Below are 26,477 nucleotides of genomic sequence, written 5' to 3' on the forward strand. Positions count from 1 at the left end.
AAACTCTTTATTTCTAATGTGTCCCACATACCTTAAGATATGTTAATATGTTTAGAACTTTAGATTTGTTAATATCTTAAGAAAAAAGTAGAAAAAAAACCTCTCTTTTTTCGCCGATTCTTACATTTTCCATTTATTATCATACATAAATCGGTGTGAAGAGATGAATAAGACGTTTTAAACTTCATTCTGTGGAGTTAAACCGCGATATTTTGGCATTTAATCACTCAAGCGCCTTGTCCAGTATATACCGGAATACGGTTTTTAGTGTGGTACTCCAATCTCTTTTTTAGTCTCTGAGTTTGTGTACAAAATATCATAAATTTCAAATATCTTATAAGGTGGAATGCTTTGGTCAACAGACTTCATATTTGGTATTGAGGCTGATTATGACTAGTAGATGATCCCTATTCATTTTGAGGTCACTAGGTAAAAGGTCAACGTAAAAAGGGCATTGACTAAAAAAAAATTTGCGCCCAAAATCTTAAGAATCCTTTGACCTACAGACTCTTATTTGGCATGGATTCTAGATCATGACCATTAAGTGAGCCCTATTAATTTTTAAGTCACTGGGTCAAAGGTCAAGGTCACAGGTGCCTTTAGTTCAGAAAGCTGGTATGCTAAATTGCTTAAGAATGCTTTGGTCAACAGTCTCAATATTTAATATTATGGTTAGTTATGACTAGTAGATGACCCCTTTTGATTTTTAAATGACTGTGTCAAAGGTCAAGGTCACAGGGGCTTTAACTACAATAAGCTTGTCTGCTCAAATACTTAAGAATGCTTGTCTTCAGTGTATTGACTGACATTTCACACTTGAAGCATAATTATGTAATCTCATATATTCATCATAAAACACTCCCCAGACAAAGCTGCATGAATGTGTGGATTCAAGTCCTGCAGTGGCAGTTTCAGTTTTGTAGTCAGTAGGTCAAAGGTCAAGGACACTTTGATCTTTTCCACTAAGACATGTAGAATATATAAATTAGAAATGCATTGGCTTACCACCATCATATTTGGCCGGGAGGTTCTCGTTGAGCTCTAAATCACCACTGTTGATTATGACAAAGTGGTATACGGGGGTATTTACGCCATGACAGTGGCAGTTCTAGTTTCATGCAGTACTCCGATATTCATAAGACCTGTGTTGTGCAATATCTAGAGTATTAAGATATACCTATCTTTCTAAGTGAGTAATGTGTAGTCAGTGATATCAAATAATTCATTGGTAACAAACAACAACGACAACAACAACATTGACGAAAATAACAAAAACAAGAACAGCAGCAACTGAGCAGAAACAACAAATAAATAAATAAATAAATAAATAAATAAATATAATAATAATAATGATAATGATAACACAATAACAACAGATGTAGTAATAATAAAAAACAATAACTATGATTAAAGGAATAATATTAACAACAACAACAACAACAACAACAGCAACAACAACAACAACAACAACAACAAATACGACAAGAACATCAGAAGCAACAACAGAGGTAGTAAAGATAGTTACAATAATAACTATGATTACCGTGCATATCCAGTAACGCACGAATGTGCAGATAACGTAAAAGTAACGCCGAATCTGTGCAGCGATATTGCCGAACAGAATAACACAGTAAGTAAAAGAACCAAATATCTTATTCTTGATAAAATCTACAGGAATGCATGAGCGCATACGGCTGCTACAACATTATACTTTAACCACCAGTACATTTTTTTTCAGTAATATGTTTACTTCTTTAGATCATTCCTGAGAAAGTCAACCTGATTACCGTTTTAAAGGTGACTATGTTTAGTTAAATAAATATACTGAAACAAAAAAGAAACTTTCTCCAAGTTTGAATGTAGATATGTTACTTTTGAAACTCGATTTTCACGTTGAATAAACATATCGGGCTTTTATACGGTGATTAGCTGACCGATTTTACAAACAAAACGAGTTTTACAAGCTACTTCATGTATATATGTGTGTACATCTAAGTGGTACCCTTGAACAACTGGCACATATTTTGCGAAAGTTTCTTTTTTGGTTCAGTATATGTACATTTATCACATTAAAACAGTATCTTTATATTCTGTATAGTGGCCACCCAAGACATTTGTCAAAATACAAGTGCCGTATAACAATAGATGGAAGCTGGTAAAATAGGATTTAGCTACTTTTAAAGCAGCACGCCTCCAGATTTATGTTAATTTTCATGAAAAGTTTTAAAATATGCTTAAACGTATAATACTGTATAGTGACCAAAAGAAAGCAATTTACACCTAATTAATTGCATTTACAACTCTCTTAAATCACTAAAATGTGCAAAAAAGCCCTTACTGCGTTAGTAACGCAGTAGAAATATAGTCATAATATTGAAAAAAAAATCTGTCATTAACAACATTTAACAATTCAATAATTACTTGAATCTTTAATATGTTTAAATTCCTGGTGTCTAAGTTATATTTTTTTCAAGTTTGATTTTATTGAATATATATTTATTGAAATATTTGGCATATCTGGAGGCATATTTGGAGACATGTAGCTTTAATGCAAAAACCGCCGTTGCTTCAGTACTTCACACACGAACTCGGCGTTACTTCGTAAAAATGGTCTTAATTACGTTTTATCTGCTTAATCAAGTGTAATATGACCCGAGTAGATTGGAAAATGTCTCAGGTACACCGATTACAAAAACACATAAAGAAATATGTACATTATTGTATTTAAAGATATCGAGAAACTAAAAATCGTCATCAATACGCTAATCAGGTCGACATTTTCATGAAAGATCTTAAAAAAACATTTTCATGGAGATATTTTTGATGAGGTCTAAACGCTTATTGTTTTATCCCAATTTGGTGTACAATGAAAAATACTTCCTTCACAGCTCACTGAATTCACCCACGTTACTTAAATGAGAAAGTGAGCGATGGTGGAACATTCGACAGATGCACAGGAGAGTGACTGTCCCGGTAATGGCCACGGTATCGCTACGGCGTTTTAAACCGGTAAACCAGGATGTTCCGTGGTGTTTTTCTGAAAAATCAATTGCGTTTACACATCCCCGACAGAGCCTAGATGTATTCCCGGTTCAGTACCTTATATAGCACCGGATATATACGGTAAGTGCCAATGCGAACCCGGTGTATTCCCAGTGGAGACCCGAATAGACACGGTTTCATCACGGTTCATCCCGGCTCAAGTTTATGAGAATAAACTTGTTTGACCACGTTGACATCGGTCATTTGGTTAGAAGACAGCAGAGATGCTACCCAAAGGAAAGAAGAACGCAGTTGGAAAAAATTCGCTTACAACGCCTACAAAGGTTGAGGTACGTTTGGAAACGATTCAGGGAAGGACAATAAGGAAAGCTTGCCTCAGATCAAATAGCAGAGAATGGCTCTTCTTCGTCTTCACTTAACAAAATTTTCTAAAGTAGCACTTCATATACCTGTTCTTTAAATCACCTGTTATCGGCATGAGTTCGTGCCTCCACCGTCTATCACCGCTATAACCGGGGCTTGCCGGCAATATGCGGGACATTAACGGAAACAACCGGAACGTTGTCGCCAATAACCGGAATGTAGCCTAGCTCTATGTCTTACCGTGACGACATATTGTCATTACTGGGGCCCTGCCGTTTTTTGACATTGGTAAAGACACTTCGCGGTTTACTACGATTTATTACGATATGGTTGCGGTACAGATACAGTGGTTCCTCGGTGATTGCCGGTGCCAATCCGATAGAACACGGTCCTGGACTTCCTTCCCGGTGAGTGGCAGTGAGCTTGTTTGTACTAAACATGTTGATACAACCGTGACAATCTCCCGGTTCGTCCCGGTTCACCAAGGTCTATTCCTGTACTTCGCTACGGCCTTACACCGGTTTAATACGGTTGATCCCGGTGGACAAAATCGGGACGCCAAACCGGGGCTGTGTAAATGGGGCTTTACAGGATATACACGGTGATGATGAAAGAACAAGTAAAAAACATTATTGTAACAACAGATATTGTAATGATGATAATGGAAATAACCATAATAATAATTACGAAAGTGAAAATATGAAAGTGCTAAGTATAAGAAAGAACGTTGAAACACGAGGCCATCTGATAAATCAGATTGCCAAATGTTTTGATGTTCTTTTTCTTTTGTATCAAAGTCAAACATAAAAACATGTTCCCTGTTGTCACAATATGAAACCCCAGAAAAAAAGTAACCAATGTACGAGCATATGAATATGATATTTCTATCGCTTTCCCTTCCTCTTCCATCACAATAAGTAAACCCCAGCAAAACTGGGCCAATTAGAGGGCATACTCTGGAGTGCGCACTGTGCATGTATATGTATACGATTTAACTATGACACTTTTTCAACAGAAAGGTCCCCAAACTATGATACAATTTTTTTTTGTCATTGTATTTCACTGGCTTGTTTCCAGAGTGGTTTCTAACAATTTTACAAAATCCGATATTCAATATTTATTTGTAAAAGGCATGTCTATTTTTTAACATGACAATATTGATGAATATCTAACCAAACGTTCAGCATTTCTTTCGTGTGTGTGTGTGTTTCTGAATGAAATTTGTTAAAAACACATCACTGGTAATGAATAATAGATATGTTTTTCCTATTTCGCTTACTCGTATTATTAACGTTTTCTGAATTTTTTTATCTGAAAAACAAACGATTAAACATACAGCGTTTGTACGGGGATTATTTAAATCCATATTGAGGTTGCGCATGTGCCGGAAAAACAAAAGCAAAAGTTGAATAAACAGACGATTGGTGGATAAAATATCAGTTTATGTGTATGAATTATTCCTGCACACTTAATGTCAATGTTATAAAAGGTCGAATAGTCACAGTAGTTTCGGTAAAGCAACGCTAGTTACAATTTAAGCAAAAAGTCTATAGTACTTTTTTAATAGATTTGATAGTAGTACATGTGTAACTTTGATGTGTGCCATCATGAAAAGAGCTGATCTTACCATTTTTTTTATTCATTTGATATTTTTTAGTCGGCACTTTGGCTTTGCTTATGCATTTCTCAAATTTTCCAAAGACGTCGAATTGAGCGGGTATACTTGTCCGTCTGAGCACGTCGTTTTCCGTAATGGGAACGGAATAAGCTTATCACAATGTTTTTTTTTGTGTGTAGAAAGTGGCAATTGTTACGGATTTTTTCATCAAGACGCTGGACAATGTATCGGCTGTGGAGATATGTTTCCGAAGAGCTCCAGCTATCCAACATCCTCTGACACGCTTTTCTATAGAGCTCCTTGGGAAGATATTATTTCAAGTAAGTCTTTATTATTAGATTAAAAACATTATAACCGCCTCCATGGTCGAGGTGTTAGAGTCGATGTCCTGTTACCTCTCTGTGGGTTCGATCCCCGGGAGATGCTTTCAAAAAATTGGTAGTTTAACGCGGAGGAAGGTAGTCTAGTACTGGTGTTACTCTCCAGGAACGATGGTTGTTAGGGAACTACCCGCCTATATGACTGAAATACTGTTGGGAAAAGGTGTAAAATAAAAAACAAACAAACAAACAAACAAAACATTATATTATGTAATGGTTTCACCTTTCAAGATAGAGAAACGTCTACTAACCATTCAATAGTTAAAATTTTAGCTCAATTTGTTACAGTAACGTCAGCGTTGCCGTTACCTTGCCGTCCGCAAACTTGTACCTTGATTATAACTTTATAAGTTCTATGTGTATTTTCACTATACTTGGCCACAAAAACCAATGGGAAAGACCTTTTAGTAGACCCGACTAAACTAAACCTTCATCCATACTGATCTTGACTAAATGTTTAAATTTTGCTTGTTTATCTTTATTAGTGACTATAACTTTGTTATCTTTGAATGAATTGTCTTTAAACTTGAGCACAATGACCTTTTAGGAAAGACATTCAAGTTAACCAGATGGACCGTGATCTTTATTCAGAAATGACTCAAATGTCTAAATTTGCTTTTTTTTTCTTTTTATTGCTGTGGCTATTACTTCGTTATTTATGAATAAATTGTCTTAAACTTGAGCATAATATCTAAGGAGAGACCTTAAGGTTAACCAGACAGACCTTAAAGCAACACGCCTCCAGATTCATGCTAATTTTCATGAACATTTTCAAAATGTATTTGAACGTGTTAAAATGTGAAGTAACCAAAGGAAGAAATTTACACATTATCAATGACACTTACGAACCATGTAAATTACCAAAAAATGTCAAAATATGCATAAATAACCTTTACTGCGTTAGTAACGCATTCGAAATATAGTTGTAAATACTAAAAAAACAGTCATTAATCACACGTTATATGTAAAATATCACTTGAATCATGGATCTTTATTCTTTTCCTCACATCTTATTATATTTTTCTCAAGTTTGATTTTATTGAAATATTTTGACTTATCTGGAGGCGTACAGCTTTAACCTTCACTCATATTTGACATTGGCTTTGAAGGTCAAATAATTGATTTTATCATTTTTTTGTGCTGTAATTGGCTATTACTTTGCTATTTATAAATGGATTAACTTCATATTTAGACATAGCATATTTTAAGTTAGGACCTTCATGTATATCAAAATCAAATTGACCTCGACTCATGTTTGTCCTTGACGTTGCAGGTTAAACTATTAATTTTCACTGGTTTTTGCTATAAATGACTGTAACTTGGTAATCAATGATTGGATTATCTTCATACGTTGAGAAAACAACATTTTGGACAAGACCTTTTAAATGGTTTCATTGATCTTGACCTTGAGCTTTAAATAACATCGACCCTCAAGGCCAAATAATTGAATTATGGTTAAATTGTCATAATTTTGTTATTTATTTACTGATTTTAGTTAAACTTGGACAGAACAAGACTAACTTACCAAAGAAATATATTGAATAATTTAGATGAGACCTTGACCTTTAATTTTACACAATTAAAGAAATTCTCTTTTTTCTGTAACTGACTATACCTGTTATTTATAAATGAAATTTATAAATGACATTGACCGTCAAGGTCAAACTATTGTATTTTAGTTAATTTGTCATAAGTTTCTTATTTATGTACGGATTAGAATCATATGTGGAACTTTGATTATATTCTTTTCTTTAGTTTGTCCTTTATTCACAATGGAACAAAACAACAAATGTGACTAGACTAAAACTTATTTTTTCTTAAATGTCTTGTTAAAGATTTGTTTGAACAATGTATTTGTTTGCATTCAGAAAAAGCAAACAAGTCAAGCGTTGTCCATGACCGGCGGTGGCTCTTGTTTGTTTAAAATTGAAAATAAATATATGTATGGTGTTTTGTATATCATATATACCGGTACGAGATATTTGATCTTAAAGCAGCATTCAGGCTAATTTTCATGAAAATTTTGAAACTGTATGAATGTGTATTATTGTGAAACAATGGCACTTACTAACACGTAAATTACCAAAAGGTGGTATAAATATGCATAAGAAGTCTTTACTGCCTTAGTAACGCAGTAGAAATATAGTTTTCAATACTGAAAAATCAGTAATTAATCGTATATAATGTGTTTAATATTACTTGAATTTTGAAACGTTTTTACTTTTTCATTACATCTTAGTACATTTGTATCAAGTTTGATTTTATTGAAATATTTTGTGTACTCTGGATGCATCTAGCTTTAAGTGAATATTGCATATATTAATAAATAACCTGTCAAGATTACTTTCACCACAATTTTAATGTTTTCATGTTTCCTCCAACAGTTCGAAGCTGATAAAATTCATTTTTAAAACAACTATTAAACATCTAGTCTTACTTTTATTTGCAATTCATTTCATGTTAGTGCAGTTATTAAAAATCAAAGCACAGAAGGCGCTGAATTTGTTTGGGTCTCAGAATGTCAGAAAGGTGAATGTTGTGAGATTTTAAACCGATTGTTTTTTGCATAGTGTCATAAATGCTGTTTCCAGTGTTATAACTGTAGTAAATTGGCTATAAGACTAATTGATTTATTTGACTTAAACAAATATAAAAAAAGATGCCTTAGCTGGAATTTGAACTCCAACCCCTCGCTTCCAAAGCAAGCGTGCAAACCCCTCGACAACGGGGAAGTTAACAGATAACAGTCTGGAGAGAACCATATTATTCTAAGTTTCGATATATTTTGTACACGGTAAACCTGTTGTTTAACACTGATGTAAATAATCACGGAGCTTCATATTTATAAGCATGTATATCTATAAAGAATAACGTTATATAAGGAATTTTCGACCAATCGGGAACTATTTTTTCTTTATCGAGAAGGCTTGAAAATTAATGCGCCTGTCATTTGACAATCTTTACGCTGTGATCTCCCTTTAAATTTTTCGGCGTTAGTTAGCATATAAAGGGAAATATTCACTTCGAGGAGTTTGGACTACTTTCGGTATTTGCACATAAGCACATCAGGGTCTGAAAAACTACCATTATTTGTTTGGTCTGACGACCAAAACAAATTAAAAGTACGTTAAAAGAAAAACACACATTTGTTTAATCTATTTGAGACGTTATTTATGCGACGTCATCACAGCAATCGTTTTCTGTCAGGTTCGTGACGTTGCTTATCCAAAAATTTGAAATAGGGGAGATCCTCCGAAATAAATAAGATGTAAAAGTTCAACATCTTTTACGTCCCTCAGCACTGGCGCTAAAGCGGTAATCAATCTTCAACAGAAAATGTGCTTGAATCCATGATCAAGAAGGACCAGAGAAATGTAATAATACTGAATTGAAGAAGAGATGAGAGTAATGAATGTTAAAGAAATCATTATCATTCATAAAAATTAAACATTGTTTTTAGTTTTGTTATAACGTAATAATTACATCATAAAATGATAGGGTTTTTATCTATGTATTGATTAAGCTGAAATGAGTTTTTTTGCGGTATAGTATATATTAACAAAAATGAGAGTTGAAAATTAGTTTTCCCATGAAGCTATACCCTACCCATGATTGCTATTTGGTAGAAAACGTTTATTTTTATCCAAAACATCATTAAGTTTTTTGTTTATTGCACATCTTTTGAGTTCTGCTTTTACTCTTTCAGAATATGTCTACGTACCAGAAGGAATGACATGGCATCAGGCACAGGTATTTATGATAAAAACATAGAAAACAGTAGAAAGTAGAAAATTCTAATTCCAGATTTTAAAAGCATGTGAATTTAAGATAAAAATGACATGAATTAATGTGACAGGTAGACCATGCGATCAACAGGAGATTACTTATTTTTGTTTTGGGTAAACACTCATGGGAGACACAGGCAATATTTTTATTTCTTCCTTTTGTTTTTTTCCATTTATTATCTGTAAATGTCCTCAAATGAATAAACTAGGCAGTCATAGGAACAAAACTTTTCACCTTAAATAAATAAATGGTGGTTTCCTAAATAGACCCACGTGGATCAGGTTAGAGCGTTAAGATTTCACAAATAGGTGTCACAGTGAACTCTGAAAACGTTTAGGAACATGTCAAATGAATACAATCATACAATATCCACAATATATGTTATTGTAACATCAAGAGTTTGTTAAAGTCGCTTTGTTTTAAACCTACTCAGTGATTCTGTCGGTATCTAAATTTTGTTCAGCATGGATATTTTAACGCTTCAAACTCAAAATATATTTAATTTATGCCGAAATGCATGCTAGGACTTAAAAATGTTATTTTAGCATGATAAGGAGTACATAAGATCAATTTAAATATTTCTGTCATTTATTTTCCTGAGTATCTTGTTTTTCTTTGATACGACTAACAAGACAAATATTTAAATAGCTAAATTTAGCATTGACGTACAGTGCAGTAAAACAAATAAGCATTCTAATGATTAAATGCTGTCTTTGGAACTCATTAATTTAATTGTCTGATATCAAAAGTATTTCTTTAGAAGCAGACTGGATTTTTAAGTGTTTGAACCGTTGCCGTCTGTTTTAGATGGTTTGCAATATTTAAATGTTGCCGACAATGCCTATATTCTGGTCTTTAATATAGCGCAAAACAGAAATTGTCCTAACCTATTCGTTTTGACAGTTTGCATTGAAACAAGAATATAGTTAATCGAAGCCGTTGGATTTCCGGATTTCCAATAATTTTATTTTCCTAGCACGTCTGTCGATATTTTCATTATGATTATGATTGAAACAATATTTATTATTGTTTCTGTCTATTGACGCTGTTTCGTTAAAGGCTATAACGCTTTCCGTAACGAAATATTATCTAAGTTAGGTAATTTGTAAATGCTTAAATGAATTATGTCGTTTCCTTACAGAATGATCAATTCTCAGAGGAATTGAAACGTAAAATGTCTCTGTTATATATGAAAACATGAAAACTGTACTTAAACAGAATGAAATGTTCAAGAACAGTATTTATATATTATTTAGATTTTGACCATTGTATATATATATATATATATATATATATATATATATATATATATATATATATATATATATATATATATATATATATATATATATATATATATATATATATATATATATATATACGTCTTACATATATGATTTATAGCCTTATAAATGTATAATAAAGCTATTAATCTGCTGCCTAAAGATTTCAAAACTATTGTTTGAAAAAAAAATGTAAATACCGGTATGAAAGAAATGTGTAACACTTTCTATATTTCCGATATAATATAATTTTGATAAAAAATGTATGTTTAATGAAATCACAGGACAATTGCAAAGCTAAAGGGGGATCGTTGGTGGAGTTTGGTTCAAATGAAGAAAGGGAGCTTGTGGAAACGAACATCTTACAGGGTTTGTCTATATTGTTTTTCAGGTAAAAGGCGGATTAAGGTTAAATAGTTGTTTGAAAAGATTAATGAATACAAAATAAGGATGTATACATATAACTTTTTCTTACGATGTTTTAATTAACCAAGTTAATAAAAATTTCTGTTACACTTGAAATTGTGAACTTGCGTTTGCTTCTATCTAAGATGCTGAAAATTTTAAATCATGTTCAATTTCAATCTGCTTAGTTTTCTCTTGGTCGACACCGATGTCTGCTAGTCCCATTGCTATATATTATGTTTTTTTTCTTCAGGTTTTGGTCATGGTGCAGGGGTATGGATAGGTGCATATGATGACAATATGGACGAGATTTTTCTCTGGTCTGACGGTACCGTTGTCAATGACATTTTCATAAAATGGGGACCTACTGATCCAGACCTTCACGATCATACTGAACATTGTGTATTATTTGCAAACACAAATGGTATCTGGGCTTCGCATGATGTTTTGTGTAGTAGAGCTCCATCAAGCGTATGCCAACTGGACTAATAAACTAGTTGACATTACGGACATTTATTCATTTTTAACTTGCTTGACATTATTGTTGATGTAAAAAGATAAAAGATAACAATTGTGTGTCAGAGTAATACCATCTCCTTTAATGCTGTAGATTGAACCTCTGTATAAAACATTCATAGAATATTCAATTTGATAGATTTGTCTAGAATCGAAGCAGATTAAGGCATAGACATGAATATGAATTGACCTATAAAGGATGAAACCACTTCTCAAAAAAAAAAAATAGATAAAAATGCATGGATTGAATTTTGTTGTAGATATTGTCTTACATTCTTTCAGCATCCAACACTTTTTGAACTCCTAAAACATATATCCGTAGTTTTATAATGATGATGAATTTTCGTTTACTAATGCTCTAATTCATGTGCACTGGCTTGCGTCAATTTGTACAACACCAATAAATACCCTTCTCTCTGCATCGGCTACACTTGTATTATTATTTCTTTAGCCAATGTAATTTGATAAATAGATTAATGTTCATCATGCGTTTAATTAACTTATTATAAAGAAATAATGAACGAATTCAGCATGTGTCACATTACAATGATTGGTTTTAATGAAATGTCACTGTGTGAGAAACCATGGACTCTCGGAATACTGTTTCGCGGTTCAACCGACTGAGCTATCCTACCGCATACACATTATCTCCCCTAAATAGTGAACAGTATAAATATAACTTACGACCCCTCGTACATATCAGATAGCCTCGTGTTTCGATGATCATTAAATATGAAACCCCAGAAAAAGGTAATCAATGAACGAGCATCTGAAAATGTTATTTCTATCGCTTTCCCATTCTCTGCCGGCACAAAAAGTAAACCCCAGCAAAAATGAGTCAATCAATGGGCATGCTCTAGAGTGCGGGTCTCCAGTTTTTGTACTGTGCATGTACAGGTATTCGATTTCACTATGCCACATTATCAACAGCACTATGCCACATTATCAACAGAAAGGTCCCCAAACTATTATGCAAATATAACTTACTAGGCATTAACATTCCTTGGCTCTTTACCTGCAGGTTTATCATTTAAATGAATTCAATGTATATATTAGTCAAAGACATGAAGAACATTTTAAGTATGAACAATTTTGTAATTAAAACAAATTCATTCCGCATTGACTTAGATGTAACTTGAAGTTGCATTTTCATAGTGATTAAGAAGATTTACAAAAATTGTTGTAAATTGCCTTGGCAGTAAATAAAAGTTTTTGAATTCTATTTATAATTCTGACACTTTCGGGATTTACCGATGACCACAATAAGGTCACAAAATATAATAAGGGATCTAAATAATAAATACGCTTACACATTATTTGAATTAATTTTAAAAGTAAAACTAGTCAAATGGTTATGCAACTATTAAGTGTGACAAAAATGCGGATCGCTTGTCAAAAAAAACAAACAAACCAAAAAAAAAAAAAAAAAAAAAAAAGGAAAGAAAAATGAAAACTATTTCTCTACTATTCTAGTATTGACAATGAAAATGATATAAAAACACTTACTGAATAAATATATAATTATACAGACATAAATATGTGAACAAAAATTCATGTTAGCCCTTCTTTTTGTCATCGCCTATCAATGCACAAGTTCTAATATATAAGTGCATGAATATCTAACCTTATCGTATGTACACATTTAATATAATGTATGTACCTCCCAAATGGCAGAATGACTTTATCTGCCTTGGTTCATGCAAAGTTTTGAACAATCAAAGATTGAAAAATTGTAAGTTAACAGGTCAAAAGATACTACCCTCAACTCTGTATTGAGTATAAGCATAGGATAAAAATGTCACCGTACGCGTGATACTGATGCCATAAAACAGGAACGACTATTTTAAAAACTCCGATACACTTAATGACGAATTCAGAGAAAGTGCATTTAGTTTAAACATATTTATTTCAATATTTTACATATAGTACATTTTATATATATATATATATATATATATATATATATATATATATATATATATATATATATATATATATATATATATATATATATATATATATATATATATATATATATATATATATATATATATATAATTGTTACATAAATTGGAAGGGATTAGAACGAAAGAAAATTATATAGTTCCTCTCCCTAAGTGCATTTGTTAAATTTATTTTCAAATTTTCTAAACACTTATTAAAATCTATAAACAGCAAATTTTATATTATTCAAGAGCAATGACATTGGTTAAGGCACCGGCTGAATACTTTTTGCATTATAAATAAGAACCAATACAGGAATAGTGTAATGAAACAAAATAAAGTGTTCTGGAACATTATATGGCTATTTCAAGAATGGTTATAACCGTTTAGCAATGGTATTAATGGTATCTTGCATGCGCCATTCTCTTTTGAGGCAATTTACTATCATATTTCTTGTATATAGGCATTTGCAAGTATTTGAAAACTGAAACAATAATCTTTAAAACAGATAAATAGCTTAGTACACTGTTAAACCCTATTTTATCGAAATCAGCTTGTATAGACTGATAAGAAATCTTTATAAGATATATTAGTCTATTTTTGTAAAATTAGTATGCCTATGATATTTGGAAATTCCAAACTTCCTCTACTTATGTCTACTTACGTTATACAAATAATTCAGATGTGAAGAAATCATAAATAAGTCAATTTTCTGATTAAAATCTAATTTAAAGATTATTATTGATTACTCAAAATTGCATTCGGTGTATGTTGCATCGTCTTTGCAAACTGGTTGTTGTGGAGGGGCAAATTACAATCCTTAGGGTATTTTTCAGTGAAACAACATGCAAAATATCTATGAAATGGGAGAATATTTCTATAATATTGTTGACATGCAAGTCTTAGACATTTGACCATATGGACATATCTTATTTATTTTTGGTAAAGATAGACTAGGCAATAATACATTCAAATAGCTAAGTATAAAACATTTAACGTCGTCTGAAGAACGTGTTCTGCAGATAGTGTCTGAAGAAGTCTAAATCTCTGTTCTGCAGATAGTGTCAAAAGCTTTTTATTTCATTTGATTGGTTTAAAAGATACAGAGCAGGGACAAAATTGATTACAAACCGACATATTTTAAATACATAAATTCTAAGAAACAGGTATTTTACAACATGTATAATTTACTTTGCCATGAACTTAATGAAGCATTTTTAAATCTCAATTGTATCCAGAGTTTATCATCGCATCAAATTATCTATGTTTTTTCCCATTTAAATATAAGTAGACATATACATACATTTGTATTTATAAACAAAGTGCAATAAAACACAAATAGTTTTGCTTCGTGTATATTAACATTTCACAAATAAGAAAAACAGAAAGAAAATCGTATTTGAAATCGGTAGTATCCACTTGTGTCTTACTACAAAGAACCTAAAATAAAAATAAAAGACGGACATGAAATAAAAGAAAATACGAAAAAAAGAATAATAATTCAGATATTGTATTCATTAACTAATCAAACTTACATTCTTACATTCGGTATGGTTCAAAAGTACACTTCTGGCGTTTTTTTTTTAAATATGATATTTAAAACTGATATATTACTTTCTGGATTTAAATAATTCGCTTGCTCAGAAAGAACTTTTAGAGACGTGAAATCTAGGATTATTGCCAGAAGGTTTCAGTCTGATCCGCTAACATATGTTGTTTTGAAAAAGAAATAAATGAAATTTATTTAAAAGCATATGATTATGTTTTTAATACCAATCAACACTGTTGTGTGTTAGCACGGAAATATTTGCATAGAATCTCCCATGCAATCGCTCTCACGCCCCGTACTACATCTTCTTATCCCAGCACGTGTTCCAGATCCGCATGTCACAGAACACGAGCCATAAAACCATTCTGACCAGCTTGGTGTTACTTTCAACAAGAAAAAGGCATTGAATATTAATAAAAAGAAAACACGTATAGTTATCGCATATATTAGGGAGCTGGAGTTCCTGAAACCATATATTTTTAAATTCTTGCAGAAATCTGGCCAAACACTTATACTGATCGTGTATTGTCATATTAAACATACACGTGCTTGTTTAAAAAAAGTGAACTAATTCGATACATTAATATGAATTTGTTGAATTCTAGGTATCTTATCACCTCGGGTTATTGAAACTCGTGTAATTCTAAGAGATATATTTTTGACATTTCTGTATGTTTCAATCTCAGTTAAGTGTATAAACCAATATATATTTTTTGGAAAAAATATTGTCTGAATGTTAAAAAAATGATTTTTCCGAAATGCTGATATGAATTTAATATGGCATGAAAAGCAAAATCATTGTAAAATCAATGTTAAATAACAGAGACATCCTCTATTACATCTCTTCCAAGGATTTGTCATACGATTATGGAACCAATATAAGTTTAAGATGGCCCCTACAAATGTGACATTTGAATAGGCATTTTTTCTGAAACATGGGTTTCATCACTTCCATCCAGAATAAAAAAAACCCAGAGCATGCAGTAGAAGCACCCGGCTCATCCCTCCAAAGAAATTCAACAGGGTGCCATCAGCACTGACTAACTTCAGCAGGTCGTTCCATAAACGGTACATAATATGCAATCGAATTTAGACTTCTGCGTAAAAAATATCGCGCGTAAAAATAAGGACAAACTGACTCAAGGTGTTCTGCTCTTGCACGACAATACGATGACTGCTGCCACCGACTGCGGCTTAGAAATTCTTCCCCATCCCCCATGTTCTCCGGACTTTGCTTCCTCTGACTTCTGCCTGTTTACGACTGAAAACCATGTTTCGTGGTAGACGTTTTGGAAGAATGCAGTTGTCATGGAGGCGGCCAAAATATAGGTGACATTTTGAAGGGTATAACAAGTTGGAGCACAGGTGGGCAAAGTGCATTGATGTAGAGGGCGATTATATTGAAAGTAAGACTATAAGTTCGGTTCTCTTACTACGTAAGTACATCGGGCCAAGAACTTTTTGATCAATCCTCGTATCTACTCAAAACTTTGATATAAAACTTTCTTAGGCAGTTATTGGTCGGGGTTTTTGTGAATACTTGTAGTTAAATTATTGAAGAGCTTACCTATCTCACAATTATTTTCGTACCAACCGGAACAATAACATAAATAGCCCTGCTGGTTACTGACACAAAGTCAACCATTTTTTGCACAGACTGCTTGAACAGTGGTCAACTTGTGTTACCTCTGTATTATGACATAACAAGTTATTTATACGGTATAAATCCATATTTAAGTCGAGATTGAGAGAGATTTTAATTTAATCATATTGAAATGTTTACCACCATGAGTAGCCGTGTCGTGCACATGAAACATGTCTCTAGGTCACAGGTCAGGGTCAATCTTAGAGGTCATTCCAAATGTTAGTAGGGAGCAAAAATTCTACATGTATAGAGGGATTTAAATATAACTTGGGACAAATGTTAACCATAGTGTCGCGCAATAAATTTAGGTCCCTCCACCACACCAAAGAAACGTCACACATAGACATCAAAGGTCAGATAAAAATATGAAGATATATGTAGGGACCATTGTTTGTTTGTTTCATTCTACGCCTATTCCCAACAGTATTTCAGTCATATAGGCGGACAGTTTCATAACCATCGTCTATGGAGAGTTACACCGGAATCAAACTACCTTCCTATGTGCTAAACTACCAAAGCATTTCCGGGGATCGAACCCACGCCAGAGAGGCAACTGGATAATAAGTCATCGACTCTAACCCCTCGACCACGGAGGCGGTGTAGGCACCATTAAGTCATCACTAATTGTGTGAATGTAACACAAATGGTCATTATCATGACTAAGGCGGTACACGTACTATTAAGGTCAATATATGCAAGGTCACGGTCACGGTCATAAAATATGATGAAATATACAGATTTCGTCAGGAGCATATATCCTACATGTAAAGCAGAATTTATATAATACTTTATATCAATGTTAAACACCATGAGAAGTATTGCTCTACACAAATCTGACTAAAGTTCAGATCAAGTCATTTCTTTTATGAAGATCTGATGTCTCGCCTTCTTTATATTTCGAATTTTCTATTTTTATCAATGTAATAAATCGGTATTTACATAGGCATTAGAAGAAGTTTCAGAATACCGTTATCCGTAGAAGTTATACAAATTGATGATTTTTGTAATTGGTCAGTTTTTAATGGGCAAGATTGTTTTGACAGTTTACCTGTCGGCTATATAGACAACAGAAATGTTTGTTCTCGTTATCGTGAAAATTAACAACTAAGTATTGGTTATCTCAGAATTTAACTTAAAAACCACATCGCTTTCAAAATCACGAAAGCGCGCCGATGATTCGCTGTGAGAAGGGTCACCAAAATGATTTTCTATTTGGACACGGTCAGATCTAAAAGAAGAGCGTTATTTAAATCTGGTTTTAATTAGATAGTGCTCTTTGCATGATTAAGATATCTAGATAGAAACAAGGTAACATTAAGAGCTAATTTAAAAACGCTTGTTCGGAGCAAAACATATACATTCATAGAGGAATTTTGATAAAAAAAGTAACTTGGGACAAATGTTCACCATTGTAAGGCCGAGTGCCGGGCGCGAAATTCGGTCCTAGCAATCAAAGTCAAGGTCACACATAGAAGTTTTGCAAGTCAAGATCATACGAGATGATTATATTGCCAGATATTGTGCAGAGCATATCTTCTACATACAAAGAGGAATTTTATTGTTATTTTACAGAATTGTTGACCGCTATTAGACGCAGTGTCTTGCTTACAAACAGGTCTCTAGATCAAAAGTCAAGGTCACAGTAAGATTTATTTTGTAATAAAACGCTTGTCTCGAGCAAGCCTTCTACAAGAATTAAGGGATTTTATATTTACTTGGCAAATGCAGAAAGTTTCACACACTCCCTAGTATCAGTGAAGTAACATAAGTTTTTGCAGAAATCATGCACACACAGTAACTGTAATTTTTTTGTCATTTAAAGCTGCACGCCTCCAGATGAGCCAAAAAAATCAAGAAATTCAAAATTGAGAAAAATGTACTATTATTTTAAGAAAAGTAAAAACATTCAAGATTCAATTTATATTTTACATTTTATATTCGGTCTTAGACTGATTTTCCCCAGTATTCAATCACCATATTTCTACTGCGTTACTATTGCAGTGGCTGTTTTTGCATATGTTGCTCACTTTGGGAAAATTTCTTGGATTGTAAGTGCCGATTGCAATATATACTGTAAATTGCTTTATTTGTTCACCTCGAAATAATTTACTATTAAATTCATTTCAAAAATATTCATGAAAATTTACATGAATCTGAAGGCGTGTTGCTTTTAAAGGATCTGACATATACTGAGATAACATCAAATTCTTTATTTCTTATGTGTTACACATACCTTAAGATATGTTAATTTGTTTAGAACTTTATTTCTTAATGTGTTCAAAATACCTTAAGATAAAATTAAACTTTTATTTTTTTAATGTGTTTAACATAACTATAACAAAAACAACATATTTATTTGATAATAAGGCCACCGGCCCATAATATACAAAGCAACATGGATAAACATTTTACGTCCCTCTAATTAATATCGTCAGCTTTACAAAGAATATGGTGTATATACATGTAAATACATATATTACGTATTGTTGTATCACAACTCGAGTTCATTAATGAGTAGAAATCATTTAAATTTGTTCTTCCATCATACCAATTTAGTAAGAATAGTTGGCGTACTTCATTATATTTATAGCAATGGAAAAAAACATGAAATTCACAATCTATAATTGAGATATTTCTATTATTTATACAATATGTACAAAAGCATTGTTCTCTTGGTATATTTAAATGTTTGCCGATTTCTATTTTAAGTTTGTGGTTAGAACACCTAAACTTAGAAAAAGATTTTTTATAAATAAATGGTAAAGCCAATATTAAGTATTTTTCAACATTTAAAAGTGATTTAAAATTTCTATAATGAAAGCATCGACTAGAAGTATTAATATCGTTATGCCAATTTTGAGTGTAGCAATCAACACAGTCTCTGTTTAAACAAATGAATAAACATGTCAGGATTACCTATTTCTTGCAAAATTCAGGCAAACCCAAAACCAAACTCGAATGATAATTTTTTTTATCTAAGTAGCCCAATTATATCTCCCACTATCATCATGATTTTTCAACATAAGATAACTTTGTCGCGAATATCTCGATTGTTGCATAGTCAATAACTTGCACCAATATTTTATACAGTTTTATACAGTCATATAAAATATACATAATGGTAATCTGCCACATTCTCCTAGTGCCATTGCGTTATTTGTAGTTCTATTAACATTTAGGCACCTTTTACAAAAATCATTATGAACAGTTTCAATAGTATTTACATAACAATAACCCAATACTTGTGAGGCATAAGATAATATTGGTTTCACCAAAGCATCAAATAATTTAAAGTATTCTTTGACTGGAAAATATCCAAATGACTTTTGATACTGTTTGATGGCTAGAATAGATTTCTTGGCTTGAATAAACAAATTTATTGTGGGTTGATGACCAAGATATAGTAGGTGTAAGATAAACAACCATATATTTATAAATTGATACTACATTAACAGGAGATCCACGATAGAGCCAAGATTCATAATTTCAAAGACCACCTCCATTACGGAATACCATAATCTCTGTTTTATTTAAATTCAATTCCATACCCGTATCTTGACAAAATACGTCTATTATATTAATTTGTTGCTGTAATTTGACAGCGGTTTCTGCGCAATTAGGAATGTCGTTCGCAAACATAAGACAGCTAATGTCATGTATGTCGTTAGTTATAAAAATTCATGTTCCACACGAGAGACGTAGTAACTCTGCTAATTCATTAATAAAAAGTATGAATATAGTTGTGCTGCTTACGTCTCCCTGTTTTGTTCCAGCATTAAAGGGGAAATAAACAGTAGATTAATAACAGCAAATGTTAGCATTAAAATTTGGTCTTTTTTAGCATGATTACAGTAGAGTTTAACACACGATAATAGATCGGTATACATAGTCTTGAGCACGCGTAAAAAATTGCCGCGGAGACCTCTACGATATAATATTTCAAAAAGCTTCCCGTGATTTAATTTGTCGAATGCTTACTTAAAATCAACATAAATACAATAGAATCTACCACCTTTTCTTGTTAAATATTTCTGAGCCATTGCTTGTAAACAAAATATTTTATCTACCGTTGAGTACCCGTGTCGGAAGCCGGCTTGTGACTCGTCGATTTTATTATTATTTTCGGCCCAATTATAAACTAGAAAATACTTTATACAGAGTATTCTATACAGAAATCCCTATAAAGTTACTAGGGTCATTAATCGACCCGCTTTTATGGATTGCCGTTACCACGCTTTTACCCCAAATTTTAGGAAAGACGCCCGTGTTAAGTATTCTGTTAAACAACGCTTCAGTAACGTTAGTACTGTCATTTAATGTATATTTATAAAACTCTGATGGTATGCCATCAGGTCCGGGACTTTTGTCATTAGACAAATTATTAATGGCTGATTCGATTTCAGCACGAGTAAACGGTTGATCTAGCTCAACACACTGTCCATTATTTATTTCAGTCAAATTATCCGTGTTAAGTGATATGGCGGAATCATCGAACAAAAGATCTTTAAAATACGCATACCATTGATTGGCTGAAATATTACAAAGTGTCTTTTTCGGAGGACGTGAACGCTTAATAAGTGACCACATATCCTTAGGATTATTACTAACATTAATGAGTTTTTGTCTTTGGTCGCGCTGAAAAAGTAGCTGTTTTCTACGACAATACGCCTTAAACATATAACGTTTTACCTTATATACTCTTAAATCATGTATTAAGTTTGATGTTCTAAACCTACGTAGCGCGTTATATTTCTCGCGTTTATGCACCGTTTAAATCTTTATGCGTTTAACATGTATTTAAAGTTAATTAAATTCCTTCTTATTGTTGTTACATATATTTAGTTTAAATTAACTATTTTTACATGTGGAGAGAACCGGCCATGGAATACACAAATGCTTTGATTGTTTTTCACACAGCAATAGATAAATAAATGTTAGTTCTAGTATGTGTACAAAATATCATGAATTTCAAATATCTTATAACAAGAAACTGCACTCGAAATAGTATACAGTATATTTTAACTTTACTTTGACCATATTAAATCTACTTGGATATTTTATCCTAATAAGTCTTGAATTCTAAAACGGAAATTAGTCACGCTTGGATCGACAACTTAAAAAGGTGCCTATCGGTAACAAAAGTCACTTAGATTCGAACCCATCCAAGAATATCAGTGACCATTTATGAATTTCTTGATTATTTAAATACGTTATTTGCACATTCCTGTGTTACTGTATATGCACAGTGATCATAGTTATTATTGTTATTATCTATACTACATCTGTTGTTGCTGTTGCTGATGTTCTTGTTGTTGTTGATTTTGTTGTTGTTGTTGTTAGTATTATTTATTTAATCATAGTTGATTGGTGACGATACTATAAAAGTCTTATTAACAGAATTTATCATTTTAAGCTAATTCAAGTCTTGCACGTTTTACAAGAACGATTGAACATATCCTCTTTAATCCTTTAAGATACAAGTTCTGTATAAATTCAGAATACAATCTGGTCATTTCAAGACGGCACCAAGACATACTGGTAATACAAGTTCTATACAAGTATGGATCAAATCACATCAACAAACAATTGCTACCATAGTTACAAGGCGAAGTATGCTGAAAATGGCCGCCATAGTAGCAACATCTATGTAATGCATGACAGGATCAGACCATTTAAAGGAAATGATTTAATATCAAAATGAACTTGTTACTTACATATTTTTAATTTGCTAAAATTCATTTCCATGTCATCTGAGTATTTTTCCTTGAAAATGTAAAATTTCATCTAAAATCATTGATTATTTATTGTTATATCATGCAAACTATAAACTAAATGACCCCAATTAAGGATTCATTGGAACAAGTTTTTACCCAAGGAGCATGACTTATGTAAATTCAATAGCGCATAAATTCGCCTTTCCTTTTATTAGTTTGTGTTCAAATGCTCTTTTTAAAACAGAGTAAAGATGATAAATAATATATGAGCATACCTAAGATTCCACAGAAATGATAACAAACTGCTATCATGCCAAAAGTATACACGTCTATTGAAAATTGCGCATGCGTTAACACTTTTAATTAGAATTTAAAGGATCAACAGTCGTAGTAAACGGGTACGAATTCAACACACTATATTATGATTTACAATGTCATTGATGAACAAACACGTGTCAATAATTCAAAATTTATACATCCCGGCCATCTTTTGAAAACCTGATGTAGTTATTTATGTGTAAGAATAATTATGATTGTATGACAATCTTAAAGGCTTGTTCATACTGTTTTGGTGACACTTTTGCTTGTGTCCCTTGTTGTTTTCTCGTCTACGGTTAGTTTCTTCCCCTTTGCCCCTGGTTTTTGTTTCTTTTATTACCCCCCCCCCTTCCCCCGGTCTCCTGTCCCCTACCCTGTGTCCTTTGACACAGTTAAAAATAAACAAGTTAAAAAAAGTTAAAAATAAACAAGAAAAAGTAAAATGACGTTAATAGAGGACATTGAGTGAGTGTAAGTTCAACACTGAATTTATTGCACATTTTGAATAAAATTATATTATCGAGCCTCTGGCGAGCATAATATTATTTTATTCAACGAGTGCAATAAATTCAATAATGAACTTACACGAATTTAATATTCTATTTATCAAATACCCAAAATAAAGACCGTTTAAAGTTAAATAAGAGTCATTTTTCGTCTATAGTATAACGCTAACATTTAGCGCGTCTTTACACTATGTTTGTATAGTGCTAATGACGTCACGTAAAAATGTATTCACGGCCGTGCAATTTTTTTTTCGGAGTCGCAAAATTGGCACGGGTTTGTGATAAGTTTTTTTATGTTACGGTCGATATTTCGACGTTACGTCATGTGACTGTCACCATCATGTGACGTCTGCGAAGTCAATGGTTGCAATCTTCAAAGGGAGGTTATCACTGTGAGGAGTTTAAACCAGACAGTTAAGTATTTTAATTGACGTCATATACGATGTAATATGACGTTTAAGTATACATTTTATATGTTGTGAATATATCGTATAATATAGCACTTGATTGCATTTTCTCACTAATCAGATAGAAAAATCCGTAAATGTTACTGAAAATAGCGGTGTTGGAAAATATTATCTCACATGGGATTATCTCACACTTAACATGTAGCACTTCTAAAAACGTATTCCTACACATTCGCGATTCACTCCTATTTTAACAAAAGTGAAACGCAAAAGGTCAAAATGTGCTTATCTATTTAATTGTCCGCGGAATCAAAAAAGATTGGTATTAACTTTCACACTGCAATGAGTCCTACTCTACCTTGGTCCGCCCGTTTCAATATCGTTCGGTTACTAAAAATAGCACACTTTAAAACATGCAAAATTCTTCGTCAAATCGGATATGATGACATTTTGCCTGAAAAACATCCATGTTTTCTGTTATGATAACGATGCATCTTGATGACGAATCTCATTTTGATATATTTTAATTGAATATTCGGCCAAAATAACCGAATAAAGTAGAAAAATCATTGCAAACGGTAAACGCTTTTTGTCAACCATAAAAGTATAGACTGAAATCCTTATAAACACTTATATAATGACACTTTTCGAATTTAATATTAATGTGTTTTGTCATGATCACCTTGCTTTTTGATGAGGGATCTTATTTGAATTTACTTTCATTGAATTTTTCACAGAAGAAAATTTTGCGGACGTACTTAATGCTTTTTGTCAGACGCCTAAGCCCCGCCCCGCTTTTCATAACTAGGTACGTTGTAATGCGCGTAGCAAGTAGTTTCACTGATATTTTGTTTCTTGTGTGTCCAGGTGAGTGAGAAAAATAATCAATCATTGGGTTAGATAGAGGATCCTGTATCTAACCCAATGATAGATTCTATTAATCTCATTGATTTTGGAATAGTGTGAAGTGTGTTATAATATATCACTATGAAAATTTGAAAATTTGAAAATTTAGTGAAAGTCAAGGGGGAGAATCACGCCGTTCATTACCCAAATAAGATGGCGGATGACGCCGAAAAGTAAGGTTTAACTTTTTTTTCTCTGTAATTCGTAATTTTCTCGTGTAAAGGTACATATAATAACCTTCTTCACAATTTTCCGGGCTCATAGGATTTTATTTGATGATGTTTCGTCGCGTCCTTCATCTTAAATGCGCGTCACAAGTATCGAAGCGAGATAATATTCCACCGATTTGATCGTGATAACGTACTGCTTCCTCTTTCTCAAATTTACTGTTTCTTTTACATATATGCGTATTGACTGAAACCGCTGACTTTAAAAAGTTGCAATATGTTGTCATCTAAGCATTCATGCCCATTCTGGCTAGAATTACGGCTGTAAATATTAATATCGGGGCATTTTCCGGAACTGATAACGTATAGCGCACAAAAGATCAATGATAACATACGGTGCATTTTACTACTTGATAGATTTCCATTTCTCCAATCAGCTTTTAATGAATTATTTGTATGTCGGAAATGATAGATATCTGAAAGTGGTTTCTAGCAATGTTACAAAAATCCGTCTTTCAATATCAATTTGTAAAGGGAATGTTTATTATCATATCAAACTAAACGATCAACTAATTTGTTTTGTGTTTCTGAATGAAATTTGTTTTAAAGACAGCACAGGTAATGACTGATAGATAAGTGTTTCGGTTTTGTTAATCTGCTTTCTTTTATGGCACTACTTAAATTCTAATACATAGGGTTTCTACGGGGATTGTTTTAAATCGATATTGAGATTGCGCACGTGCTGGAAAAATAAAGCAAACGTTGAATAAACAGACAAGGGGTGGATACACTATCAGTTTATGTACGAATTATTCATGCACACCTAATGTCAATATTATAAAAAGAACGAATAGTCACAAGTTTTGTTTCAGTTAAGCGAAGCAAGTTACAGGCAAACAGTCTATGGTACTTTTTTAAAAAGATTTAATAAATATACATGTGTAACTTTAATGTGTGCCATCATGAAAAAAGCTCATCTTACCATTCTTTTTATTCATTTGATATTTTTCTGCCGGGAATTTGGATTTGCTTATGCTTTTCTGAAATTTTACAAAGACGTTGAACTGAGCGGGTATACTTGTCCGTCTGAGCACGTCCTTTTCCGTAATGGGAACGGAATAAGCTTATCGCAATGTTTATTTTTGTGTGTTGAAAGAGGTAATTGTTACGGATTTTTTCATCAAGACGCTGGACAATGTATCGGCTGTAGAGATAAGTTTCCGAAGAGCTCCAGCTATCCAACATCCAATGACACGCTTTTCTATAGAGCTCCTTTGGAATATATTATTTCAAGTAAGTCTTTATTATTAGATTAAAAACATTATAATATGCAATGATTTTACCAGCAAAGATCGAGAAATTTCTACTTACCATACAATAGTTACCTTTTTAGCTCGATTTGTAACAGCTACGTTAGCGTTGTCGTTGTCTTATCGTCCGCAGACGTGTACCTTGATCATAACTTTATAAGTTCTATGTGTATTGTCACCATATTTGGCCACAACAACCCTTCGGAAAGACCTTTTAGTAGACCCGACTAAACTGAACCTTCATCCATAAATGACCTTAAATAAATGTTTAAATTGTGCTTGTTTATCACTATGAGTGACTATAACTTGGTTATCTTTGAATGGATTGTCTTGAGCACAATGATTTTTTAGGATAGACCTTTAAGTTAACCAGATGGACCGTGATATTTATTCAGAAATGACTTGACCTTGTCAAATGTCTAAATTTGCTTTTTTTTCTTTTTTTTGCTGTGGCTATAACTTCGTTATTTATGAATTAATTGTCTTAAACTTGAGCATAATATTTGAGGAGAGACCTTTAGGTTAACCAGACAGATACAGACTTTAATCTTCACTCATAAGTGACATTGACCTTGAAGGTCAAATAATTGATTTTTCATTTTTTTTGGTGCTGTAATTGGCTATAACTTTGCTATTTATAAACGGATTAACTTCATA

General features: G+C 32.5%; 2 protein-coding genes across 7 annotated transcripts in view; one reads left to right on the forward strand and one right to left on the reverse strand.

Annotated features, from left to right (window-relative positions):
* Window positions 1-4,894: 4,894 nt before the first annotated feature.
* LOC132745452 (macrophage mannose receptor 1-like) lies at window positions 4,895-11,767 on the forward strand. The gene is made up of 4 exons (XM_060734383.1): window positions 4,895-5,304; window positions 9,071-9,114; window positions 10,718-10,802; window positions 11,092-11,767. Exons 1-4 carry the CDS (start codon window positions 4,962-4,964, stop codon window positions 11,325-11,327), a joined length of 708 nt encoding a protein of 235 aa, XP_060590366.1. The 5' UTR covers window positions 4,895-4,961; the 3' UTR covers window positions 11,328-11,767.
* A 2,870-nt stretch (window positions 11,768-14,637) lies between these two features.
* LOC132745467 (fibropellin-1-like) overlaps window positions 14,638-26,477 on the reverse strand; it is a 51,731-nt gene continuing 39,891 nt past the window's right edge. For all 6 annotated transcript variants that reach the window (XM_060734416.1, XM_060734414.1, XM_060734412.1 and 3 more), the window contains 2 exons: window positions 15,072-15,230; window positions 14,638-14,738 (listed from right to left, as the gene is read on the reverse strand). In XM_060734416.1, the coding sequence (XP_060590399.1) occupies window positions 15,091-15,230 (140 nt within the window). In that variant the 3' untranslated portion in view covers window positions 14,638-14,738; window positions 15,072-15,090. The remainder of the gene's footprint in view (window positions 14,739-15,071; window positions 15,231-26,477) is intronic.

This window comes from Ruditapes philippinarum, unplaced genomic scaffold (genome assembly GCF_026571515.1).
Source record: "Ruditapes philippinarum isolate M1 unplaced genomic scaffold, ASM2657151v2 ctg228_1_1_1_1, whole genome shotgun sequence".
In the NCBI taxonomy this organism is placed as follows: Eukaryota; Metazoa; Mollusca; class Bivalvia; order Venerida; family Veneridae; genus Ruditapes; species Ruditapes philippinarum.

Bases quoted from the DNA above. Each gene is read 5' to 3' on its own strand.
- LOC132745452 (XM_060734383.1), top strand. From the start codon at position 4,962: ATGTGTGCCATCATGAAAAGAGCTGATCTTACCATTTTTTTTATTCAT. The intron at 5,305-9,070 runs GTAAGTCTTTAT...TTACTCTTTCAG, and splicing joins TTGGGAAGATATTATTTCAA to AATATGTCTACGTACCAGAA. The intron at 9,115-10,717 runs GTATTTATGATA...ATGAAATCACAG, and splicing joins TGACATGGCATCAGGCACAG to GACAATTGCAAAGCTAAAGG.